This window comes from Bufo bufo, chromosome 6 (assembly GCF_905171765.1).
Source record: "Bufo bufo chromosome 6, aBufBuf1.1, whole genome shotgun sequence".
Taxonomy (NCBI): domain Eukaryota; kingdom Metazoa; phylum Chordata; class Amphibia; order Anura; family Bufonidae; genus Bufo; species Bufo bufo.
The window spans coordinates 110,562,075-110,574,335 of NC_053394.1; the positions used below are offsets into that span (position 1 = coordinate 110,562,075).

At 42.6% G+C, this 12,261-nt stretch overlaps 1 protein-coding gene across 1 annotated transcript in view; it reads right to left on the minus strand.

Moving 5' to 3' along the window:
- Positions 1-786: 786 nt before the first annotated feature.
- Positions 787-12,261, minus strand: part of CDH4 (cadherin 4) — a 918,264-nt gene continuing 906,789 nt past the window's right edge. The window contains 3 exon segments of the mRNA XM_040435851.1: positions 787-1,519; positions 5,768-5,932; positions 6,262-6,401. Of these exon segments, the coding sequence (XP_040291785.1) occupies positions 1,313-1,519; positions 5,768-5,932; positions 6,262-6,401 (512 nt within the window). The 3' untranslated portion in view covers positions 787-1,312.

Genomic DNA, 12,261 nt, shown 5'->3' on the forward strand with positions numbered 1-12,261 from the left:
AATACATACGGACGTGTGCATGAGCCCTAATAATGGTTAACTGCAATAGCAGGCACAGCCGACCTTTTTGTCTAATGTCAGACAGTCTCTATAAGCTCTATATGCATTATTCTGGTGTAATGTAATATAATCGATGTATCATTGCTTCACATGGTGTTCAGTGCTAATTATCAAACGTGATAGGTGAAGCTCCTTACACATAATGAAGTACATTAATTAAATAATACACAAGAAAATCTGCAGTCTTAACCCCTTCACTGCCAGAGAAACCATTGGAGGTACTAACAGCAAAGCTCTAAAAATCAAATCCCCAATTCACCAGCGTATCCGTTGGATTCCTGCAGCAGCGCCTGGCTATCAGTCCGTTCTGGCACTGTTCAATCCCTCTTCCCTCCGCCGACTTCTCCTGAGACATATCACCTTACATAATGTACCGAAAAGGCACTTTTTAAAAAACGCAATATTTTTTAATGCTTTTTTTTTTCTTCATATTTTTACATTTTTTTGGTCATTTTGTTTTCATTTGTAAAAACAGTGCTTTTTATAAAAGTTTTTTTTTTTCAAGTTAAGACGATAGAGTGGCATATCACTCAAGTCTTCAGGAAACCTCCCTGCTCACCTATGTACAGATGTATGTGTGTGGGTGTCTATAATATACATATATTTATATACATTACACACACACACACACACATATAAAATAAAGGGCGGAAAGCAGCAGTAATGGAACGCAGACATGCCGGATTTCTAGTACGTTCACAAAAATTGTGACAGAAATGCTTCATCCCAGTCGGGGAAAAACTTCTTCCCAGCTGATGACCTGGAATGGGGACATTTCTGTTAAAGCCAGCAGGAAAGCAGTATTCATTATTTGCCCTTCATGATCATTTTCAGATTTCAGATCTGACCAGAATGTAACGTATCACTTAATACGGGGCAGCTCCCCAGTTCACTAGCATCATATGTGCCACAGGACACGTCCTAACCACACTGACTAATCCCATGCATCTTCCTATGTTACACTATGACTGCCAGCTTTCCAAAATGTTGTATCTATGGCATACCAGAAGGCAAATGAAATCCTTTTTAATTGGTGCAGAGTGAAATATAAAAATGAAGATAAAAGGTATTTTGCTTTACACATCTGCCAAGCTGAACTGGAATGAAGCCGAGAAAGAAAGTTTGCCTAATTTAGGACTAAAAAGAATGCAGTCAGGAAGGGGAATGGGAGTCGGGAGTTTAATAATAAAAAAATGAAAGCTGCCACTGTACAACTGAGGAGGTTGTGTTCTGATAAGATGCAGATGTCCCGTCAATCCTCCTCTCCACCACCGTACAAATCAGCCAGTTTTTTGAAACGAGGGCCCCAGTCATTCAAGTACTCAAAGTCCTGATCCTCAGAGCTAGAGGAATTGAGAGAACTAACAGAGCCGGCGGTGGAGCCGCTGCCTTCATAGTCGAAAACCAGGAGAGAGTCATAAGGTGGAGCTGTCGGATCATTGTCTGCTGCTCGCAGTCCCTGTGAGAGAATTGGAAAAAGAAGGCATTAGACGCTGGAGAAGGATGAGGCGGATCAGTGATGTCAGAGCTAAAACAGGGCATTTTCTCACACTGGACATTTTCTACTTGAATTGAGGACCAGCCTCCTGATCTGCAACAACCTGTGGACTCTAAGGAGGCAATGAAGGATGACTACAGTAAAGAAGGACTCCAGTAGTGAATATCAGTGCCCACATTCTGTCCATTCTCCACGGAAACACGTAGGATCCTCTTTCTTTATCTGAAATTGCAAGTGGCATGTATCACGTGCTCATCCCTCACGTAGTGACTGAGAAAAGCAAGGACATCTGATGGCTACATTTGTGCCAAGCAATGAGTATAAAAGACTATAAGAAAACCAATATCTTTCACTCTCGTGAAAATTCCCATTTCCCTGAAAGGTTGGGCATAGTTGTAGGGGTGCAGGTGTGGCATTCATACACAGGTCCTTGGCATGAGGGAGCCCAAAGGCTCTTATGCCACATATGACACCTGTAATATAAATGAAACACGGTAGGTTTGGGGCCCACAAGCTTGTCTGTGTTAGTAGCCTGCAGAAAGGACAGTGTGGGAATTTAGGCCCCATAATAGCTCTTGCATTTCCTTGTAATGATAACATTACGACAATTCAAGTCTGTACACTCATCGGGGGTCATTTATCAAGGGACTTGCGACTTTTTTAGTCGTAAAAGTCATTTTTTTGACCGGCTGTGTGACCATACTTAATCGCATGTCTGGAATTAGGCTGTGTATGACAGCTGAGTAGAACAGGGGGTGGGGGGTGATGGGTTATCAGCGAGGGTGTGTCAGGGGACAGGACAGATTTACCAACATTTATGCTTGTACTACTACAGGCACAAACCTCGTCATAAATCAGCCAAATCTTACAGCAGAGTAGAAGGAAATCTAAGACCAGTGTAAAAAAAAAACGGTCTTAGGGCTCATGCACACGCCTGTGCCGTTTTTTGCGGTCCGCAAATTGCGGAACGGAACAGGAGGCCAATTATAGATATGCCTATTCTTGTCCGCAAAACGGACAAGAATAGGACATGTCTCATAATTTTTGCGGGGTCACGGAACGGAGCAACAGATGCGGACAGCACACAGAGTGCTGTCCGCATCTTTTGCGGACCCATTGAAATGAATGGTTCCGTATATGGACTGTATACGGAATCAAAATACGGTCCGTATACGAAAAGCAAAATACTGTCGTGTGCATGAGCCCTTAATAAATTACCCCCATACTCTTTATATATATATATATTATATATTACTTATTTTTACTTTATGGGCTTTTACATTTAATTGCTGAAGATTTGTTTTTAGCTCTTGGGCATGCACACAGTGATATGGAATCTATTACTAACTGTAGTATGTATACCATAACCAACAACAAGGACAGACTATGGGGGTCATTTATTAAACAGAAATACACCTATATTAGGCGTGTTTTTGCTTCAGATTGCGCCACAATCTGCAACTTTTCCATGCTCACATCAGGTCTAAAAAAAAATGGGCGCCTGGTTTAGACGTAGAAAATGGTCTAAATGAAGCTGTCTTACATTTATAGAAGCAGCGGTGGATCTGCCAAAGTTAGGTAGAGGTCGACTCCTCTTTATAACTTCAGCGGATCCACTGCCAATGCAGGGCTTTACTGAGACTGGCGTCTAAAACGCCTGTCTTAATAAATCTGCAGCTATGTGGTTAGGCAGATACCAGTGCCTTTGGGTCCAACATCTGAAGGGTGCCGCTTTTCTCTTGACCTGTTTAGACAGCAAAGGTCGATGTTGCACCACTGCCTGGGCATCTCAAATGCAATATTGGCAATGCCACTAGGCCTGAGCCTGAGCACACGGCACTTGTGCGGCCGTTCCGTGCATTGGGAACCGCAATTTGTGCTCCCCAATGCACGGGCAATGTCTGTGCAGCGGCCGGGACGGATCGAGACCCATTCAACTTGAATGGGTCCGTGATCCGTCCGCACTGCAAAAAAATAGACAATTTTCTATTTTTTTCCCGGTGCGGAGGCACGGACAGAAACACTGCGGAAGCACTACATAGTGCTTACGTGGGGTTCCGTGCCTCCGTTCCGCACTGCAGCTCCAGATTGCGGACCCATTCAAGTGAATGGGTCCGCATCCGTGATGTGGGGAGCACACGGCCGCTGCCCGCATATTGCGGATCCACTGTTTGCGGGCTGCAATACGGCCACGGCCAGGCAACGGCCGTGTGCATGAGGCCTTAATATTAGACATCTCTTACATCTCAAGATAAACCTTGGATTAGTGGTCATTTAATTAGGAAGCTGATTGTAATACTGTCGGACATTTTAAAAATCCAGCATTGCAAAACCCAAATACCGATATGTAGTAATTTACTGACTCGACAAAGCTGTGTGGGCCTGAAGAGCAAAACACTGACAGATAAAAAGCCAGAACAATATGTTATTCTAATTAAAACATGGCTGCATTTAATATTCCTGACTTCTGCCAACTGTCTCAGAGGAAATAAAATCTCGATTTGATTAGAAATTAGGAAAGCACTTTCTTTAATAAAAGAGACTGTGCTCACAAAGGAACATACAGCCTCCTATATAACTGATTAAAAAATACTATGATTTGCGGAGCTTTTTGTGTCTAGAATTACAGATCTATTATTCTTCAAACGCTTATTGTATAGACTGGACCAAATAAATAGCTTTTTCTCCAATGAGTCAGAAGTCACATTATAACTAAAATGATAATAGTGTCCTCAAAGAGGAAAGAAGCCTCGTACAGCCACCATTCAGAGCCATAATTACTAGTTTCCAAATTCCACTGAGATGCAGGATGGATTCGGGTAAAAAACTATGAGGCTAAAGGGGTATTCCGGTTGTTTCAAATTATCCCCTAGATGGGTGGGGGTCCTACCGCAGGGACCCACACCCATCACGAGAACGGGGCCTCGTACCCCCCCTCCTCCTGAATGAGTGGAGTGGCCGGTTGCACATCTGTGCAGCCACTCCATTCATTTCTATGGGAGTTCCAGAGATAGCCAAATACAGCGCTCCATTATCTCTTGAACTCCCATAGAGATGAATGGAGCGCATGCCCAACCGGCCGCTCTGTTCATTTCAGGGGGGCTGCAGGGGGTACGGGGCCCCCGTTCTCATGATCTGTAGGGGTCCCAGAGGTAGGACCCCCATCAATCTAATAGTTATCCCCTGTGGATAGGAGATAACGTGAAACAACCAGAATACCTCATGCACACAAATGTATTTTGCATCCATATCCGATCCGCAGTTTTTGGGCAATTACGCACAGACTCATTCATTTCAATGGGTCTGAAAAAAAAAAAAAAAAAAAAGCGGAGAGCACCGAGATGTCATTCTTCTGCTGCCCATATCTGTATGTCTGTTCTCCAAGTTAGAGAACATGTGCTATTCTTGTCCATATTGAAGAATCTTATTGAAGAAACTTGAGACTAAGGGCTCCTGCACACGAACGTATTTTCTTTCCGCTTCCATTTCGTTTTATTTGCGGACCGTATGCGGAACTATGCACTTCAATGGGTCCCGCAAAAACAACGGAAGGTACTCTATGTGCATTTCGTTTCCGTATTTCCGTTTCGCAAAAAAGTAGTGCATGTCCTATTATTTTCCGCAAAACACAGTGCGAGGCCCAATTCAAGTCAATGGGTCCGCAAAAAATACGGAACGCACACGGAACACATCCGTATGTCATCTGTGTTTCATGCATATTTTGTGGATCCATACTGTAGATATACTATGCCCAGCCCATATTGCTCATGTGTTTGGTGATTAATAAGCTACTGTTTCCGTTTCCGATCCGCAAAAAACGGATCGCATACGGAAACCATACGAATATGTTTTGTGGAATAACGGAATGGAAGAGGACTTAAATCAGAGAAAAAAACCTCAGCTACGGAACAGATCGGTGAAAAACGGACCGCAAAACAACAACAGTTGTGTGCATGAGCCCTAAGGCTGGGTTCACATCACTGTTTCTTTTCCATTCTTCTGATCTGTCAGAAGAACAGAAAACAACAAAAAAATTGAATCTTGTATTTTAAGTATCGTCATGCTCAGTTATGTACAATTTGCATCCGTTTTAGCCATTATTATTTTTAGAAGTAAAAAAAGTTTGTGTAGGATTTTTTATTCATACCGTTCTCATGACTGAACTTTGCTTTTATTGGGCTGTTTAATAAGGGCTATAATAATAGTTACCTCAGTGATGAAATCTCCAATATCACCTGGGTGTGGGATTACAGGTCTTATTGGGTATTGTGGCTCAGCGCCTACAGGCCTCTCGTCCACCCGTCTGACACCTGCCACCTTGTTCAAGACGTGATCGAGCGTCTCAGGCTGCTGCAACTGACTTAAGTCATAGTCCTGGTGGGAAAACAGAAAGTTTTGTTATGGTGGAAAGCAACAGTTATCATAGTACCTGGTGGCTAAAATGTACAATTTTAGGTTATGATTACACTGCAACATGTATCGTGTGACAAGAAAAACATGCAACAGTTTATTCAATGTTTGTCAGTGATATTGCAATGCGTTACGCTGAGACTGTAATGTGAAAGTCACAAAAAATCCAGAGATGCTGGATTTTGTGTTGCACATTGCTGGTATTCCATTGACTTGACACCTGTGACTTGCCGGCACTTAATTTTAAGAGGTGGCAATAATCACATATCTGTATTTATCTATATTGGCATTACCTGGTCCTCCTCACCACCTCCCTCCTCGTCATACTTCAGTATGTTGTCTCTGACATCGTCCTCCGGATCAATCAGCAGCTGTTTTGTATGTCTTTCCTTTTCTCTGCGCTTCATCCACATGACAAACAGGAGAACCATAGCTGAAAAAATAGTGACAATTGGTCCCACCATACTGTTCTGTGACTCTCATTTACGGTATTGCAATTATTTTATAGGAAAGAGGAGAAAGTCATCCACACTCTGGAGTAACACTGGTTGCCATTTTAGAATTTATATATGTGTGTGTGTGTGTAATATATATATATATATATATATATATATATATATATATACACACAGTTGCAAGAAAAACTATGTGAACCCTTTGGAATGATATGGATTTCTGCACAAATTGGTCATAAAATGTGATCTGATCTTCATCTAAGTCACAACAATAGACAATCACAGTCTGCTTAAACTAATAACACACAAAGAATGAAATGTTACCATGTTTTTATTGAACACACCATGTAAATATTCACAGTGCAGGTGGAAAAAGTTTGTGAACCCCTAGACTAATGACATCTCCAAGAGCTAATTGGAGTGAGGTGTCAGCCAACTGGCGTCCAATCAATGAGATGAGATTGGAGGTGTTGGTTACAGCTGCCCTGCCGTATAAAAAACACACACCAGTTCTGGGTTTGCTTTTCACAAGAAGCATTGCCTGATGTGAATGATGCCTCGCACAAAAGAGCTCTCAAAAGACCTACGATTAAGAATCGTTGACTTGTATAAAGCTGGAAAAGGTTATAAAAATATCTCCAAAAGCCTTGCTGTTCATCAGTCCACAGTAGGACAAATTGTCTATAAATGGAGAAAGTTCAGTACTGCTGCTACTCTCCCTAGGAGTGGACGTCCTGTAAAGATGACTGCAAGAGCACAGCGCAGACTGCTCAATGAGGTGAAGAAGAATCCTAGAGTGTCAGCTAAAGACTTACAAAAGTCTGTTGCATATGCTAACATCCCTGTTAGCGAATCTACGATACGTAAAACACTTAACAAGAATGGATTTCATGGGAGGATACCACAGAGGAAGCCACTGCTGTCCAAAAAAAAAACATTGCTGCACGTTTACAGTTTGCACAAGAGCACCTGGATGTTCCACAGCAGTACTGGCAAAATATTCTGTGGACAGATGAAACCAAAGTTGAGTTGTTTGGAAGAAACACACAACACTATGTGTGGAGAAAAAGAGACACAGCTCACCAACATCAAAACCTCATCCCAACTGTGAAGTATGGTGGTGGGGGCATCATGGTTTGGGGCTGCTTTGCTGCGTCAGTGCCTGGACAGATTGCTATCATCGAAGGAAAAATTTATTTCAAAGTTTATCAAGACATTTTGCAGGAGAACTTAAGGCCCTCTGTCCACCAGCTGAAGCTCAACAGAAGATGGATGTTGCAACAGCACAATGACCCAAAGCATAGAAGTAAATCAACAACAGAATGGCTTAAACAGAAGAAAATACGCCTTCTGGTGTGGCCCAGTCAGAGTCCTGACCTCAACCCGATTGAGATGCTGTGGCATGACCTTAAGAAAGCGATTCACACTAGACATCCCAAGAATATTGCTGAACTGAAACTGTTCTGTAAAGAGGAATGGTCGAAAATTACTCCTGACCGTTGTGCACGTCTGATCTGCAAGTACAGGAAGCGTTTGGTTGAAGTTATTGCTGCCAAAGGAGGTTCAACCAGTTATTAAATCCAAGGGTTCACATACTTTTTCCACCTGCACTGTGAATGTTTACATGGTGTGTTCAATAAAAACATGGTAACATTTAATTATTTGTGTGCAGGAGGCCCAAATACAATAATACTGAATGTAGAGGCTACAACAGGTACTAAATCTACCGTAAAAGCCTGAATATGGATATTCAATACCATACCCATAGTAAAGGGAAATAAATTGGAAGTGATTCTGTGATCAGAAAACTTTTTTTTAAACAAACATAAATCCCTAAAGTAGAAAAAAGACTGAATCAGTAAAATCTTTCAAAGGAACTGAACATCAGCTGATAATGAAAGAAGCGCTCTCAATTACCCTTCAAACAGAATTAACTTCATATGATGCTTGGCTACTGTATTTTACACAAACATGAAAGTTAAACACATGCAGAAGTAACAAATGCAGGCTCCGTGATTGTTCTCTGTTGCACTCCATGCTAATGATCCCGCTTGATTATGGTCACCTTGCTCGCAGGGCTGAGTGATTGGAATAATTTTGGGTGTAAACAGCAGCATGGTGACATTGTGAGCGCTAGCAAGGACAAATGTGCTTTCAGGGAACATGTCTGCAGAGGTATAGCACAGTGCCACACAGTAGCCATCAAAGCTAGTAGAGTTATGGGATCTAAAGGGGACATTAATCAAATCTGATGCGCAAGATTAGTGGCGTAAAAATGTTGCACACAATATTTTGTGCATTTGTTTTGCAACTTAATGAAATTTTGCCGGATGACAAGATGACAGAGGGTGGAGCTGTGTCGCGCCCCCCCCCCCTCTCCTCCTGCCGCGCTGTGATGAACTTTGGCGTCCGCATGCAACGCTGAAGTCCGCCCTGTGACTGAGCCTAGTGGAGGTGCTCCCTGGACTTGGGAGCTTTTGGGCTCTGATTTCTTCCGTTTCATCCATTCTATTACCGCACGTCTCTAGCTGTTTTCGCCCTGTAGCTTTGCCGAGATAATCCATTCCACCTCACAGGTGTGGCATATCAAAGTGCTGACTAGACAGCATGAATATTGCACAGGTGTGCTTTAGACTTCCCACAATAAAAGAACACTGAAATGGGGGGGGTCACAAAACCAGTCAGTATTTGGTGTGGTCACCATTTGCCTCACGCAGTGCAATACATCTCCGTCGCATAGAGTTGATCAGGTTGTTGATTGTGGCCTGTGGAATGTTGGTTCACTCCTCTTCAATAGCTGTGCGAAGATGCAGAATATTGGCAGGAACTGGAACATGCTGTCGTATACGCCGATCCAGAGCGTCCCAAACATGCTCAATGGGTGACATGTCCGGTGAGTATGCTGGCCATTCAAGAACTGGGATGTTTTCAACTTCCAGGAATTGTGTACAGATCCTTGTACAGATGCTGCAACATGAGGTGATGGTAGTGGATGAATGGCACAACAATGGGCCTCGGGATTTCATCACGGTATCTCTGTGCATTCAAATTGCACCTGTGTTTGTTGTCCATAACATATGCCTGCCCATACCATAACCCCACCGCCATCATGGGCCACTCGATCCACAACGTTGACGTCAGCAAACTGCTCACCCACACGACGCCACACACGCTGTCTGCCATCTGCCCTGAACAGTGAAAACCGGGACTCATCCATGAACAGAACGCCTCTCCAACGTGCCAGAAGCCATCGAATGTGAGCATTTGCCAACTCAAGTTGGGTACAACGACGAACTGCAGTCAGGTGGTCCAGACCCCGATGAGGACGACGAGCATGCAGATGAGCTTCCCTGAGACGGTTTCTGACAGTTTGTGCAGAAATTGTTGCTGCAGCTGTCTGGGTGGCTGGTCTCAGACGATCATGGAGGTGAACAAGCTGGATGTGGAGGTCCTGGGCTGGTGTGGTTACACGTGGTCTGCAGTTGTGAGGCCGGTTGGATGTACTGCCAAATTCTCTGAAACGCCTTTGAAGACGGCTTATAGTAGAGAAATGAACTTTCATTGCACAGGCAACAGCTCTGGTAGACATTCCTGCAGTCAGCATGCCAATTGCACGCTCCCTCAAACCTTGCGACATCTGTGGCATTGTGCTGTGTGATCAAACTGCACATTTCCGAGTGGCCTTTTATAGTGGGCAGTCTAAGGCACACCTGTGCAATATTCATGCTGTCTAATCAGCACCTTGATATGCCACACCTGTGAGGTGGGATGGATTATCTCGGCAAAGGAGAAGTGCTCACTAACACAGATTTAGACAGATTTGTGAATATTTGAGAGTAATGGGTCTTTTGTGTACATAGAAAATGTTTCAGATCTTTGAGTTCAGCTCATGCAAAATGGGAGCAAAACCGAAAGTGTTGTGTTTATATTTTTGTTCAGTGTATATAAAAAGAGAGGAAAGGGTAAGGGGAAAGGAAATGGCCCCTAAGCAAAATACGGGGCAGAAAACACTGGAATCTGTAAAAATAGACCAGTTCTTAAAGTCCCCAAATGTAATTACAAGAGCAGGACAAAAAAGGATAATTCATCTGAATGGTAAAAAAGAAATGCTGGATTTAAAGTGGGTGAGTAATGGAGGAGGATTTTAAGAATGAGGAGGGAAGAGCTAAATGATTCATCTATTGAGGAGCTTGCCCCATTAAAACTAATTCTGACCGCGGTAAAAAAAAAATGGAGATCTAATACAGAACTTCTCAACGCAGCTGGGGGCAATTCAATTTGCGATGTGTCTCCTAATATGGTGGGGTTGGGGGCAGGGACTTGGAATACATATATTAAGGGAATCTGCTGACTGGTCTAGATGATAGAGTTTTTACGTGGAATGTGCGAGGCTTTGGGGATAAGATTTAAAAGACAGGGTTTTTTTGACCAGGTCCAGAGACATCTACCAGCAATCGTTTGCTTGATTGAGACGCATGCTAACGAGGAGTTGGTTCTGCGATGCGGTAGGGGATGGGCTGCGCAGACTGATCATTGTACGTTTACTAGTTATTCTAGAGGTATTACAGTTCTGATCCATAGGGGGATTGATTTTGTCTACCAGGCATCCTCTATCAAAAACCAAGGGAGGTTTGTCTTTCTGGGAAACTTTCTGAAAGATTGTGTATTCTGGCCTTTGTTTATATCCCGTTTATATGTACTCAATTGCCTATTAACTTTTGCAGATCAGTGCCCTGAATGTCCCTCGCTGATTATTGGGGACTTCAACTGTGTTATGAATCCAGAAATAGATAGGATCTCTGTGGGGGGAGATACTTATACTCCAGCCCAAGGGTCCCCTCTGGCACGCTTTTGTTTAGAAGCAGGCTACGTGGATGTATGTATGGGAAGGGGCTGGGAAGGGGCTGGAAAAGGGAAAAGAGCTTAATTATGTATGAGTAAAGCTGGAAATTCCATGTCTAGGATAGACCTGGCCTTGAATAATAAAAACTATCTTAGATTTATTAAATCAATGAAATACAAGGCCAGGTCATTATCAGACCATGTACCCCTATCTCTTCAATTAACCATGAGGGGTAATGATTATAAAGTAAGACCTTTATTTAGGTTGAACCCCCATTGGATTTCCATAATGGATAAAGATATCCATGATCGGGTTAGACAGGAGATGGGGTTCTTTTGGGAAAGTAGTGAGAATACGGCTAGACCACAACTGGTATGGGACACATTTAAGGCCTTTATGAGGAAAATGTTTATTAGTAATATTTCCAATTTAAAAAAGGGATATGGCAAGAAGGAGGGAGAGCTGAAAGAAGTAGTGCTAGCTGCCATGAATGAGTTCTCTAGGAATAAAACTCCAGGAAATAGGGAAAGTATACAGAAGGCAAGCCAGGTGTATGCTGATTTATTCTTGGAAAAGGCCCAGCAGAGACTTTTCTTTAACCACCTCAGCCCCCAGTGCTTAAACACCCTGAAAGACCAGGCCACTTTTTACACTTCTGACCTACACTACTTTCACCGTTTATTGCTCGGTCATGCAACTTACCACCCAAATGAATTTTACCTCCTTTTCTTCTCACTAATAGAGCTTTCATTTGGTGGTATTTCATTGCTGCTGACATTTTTACTTTTTTTGTTATTAATCGAAATTTAACGATTTTTTTGCAAAAAAATGACATTTTTCACTTTCAGTTGTAAAATTTTGCAAAAAAAACGACATCCATATAGAAATTTTGCTCTAAATTTATAGTTCTACATGTCTTTGATAAAAAAAAAAATGTTTGGGTAAAAAAAAAAATGGTTTGGGTAAAAGTTATAGCGTTTACAAACTATGGTACA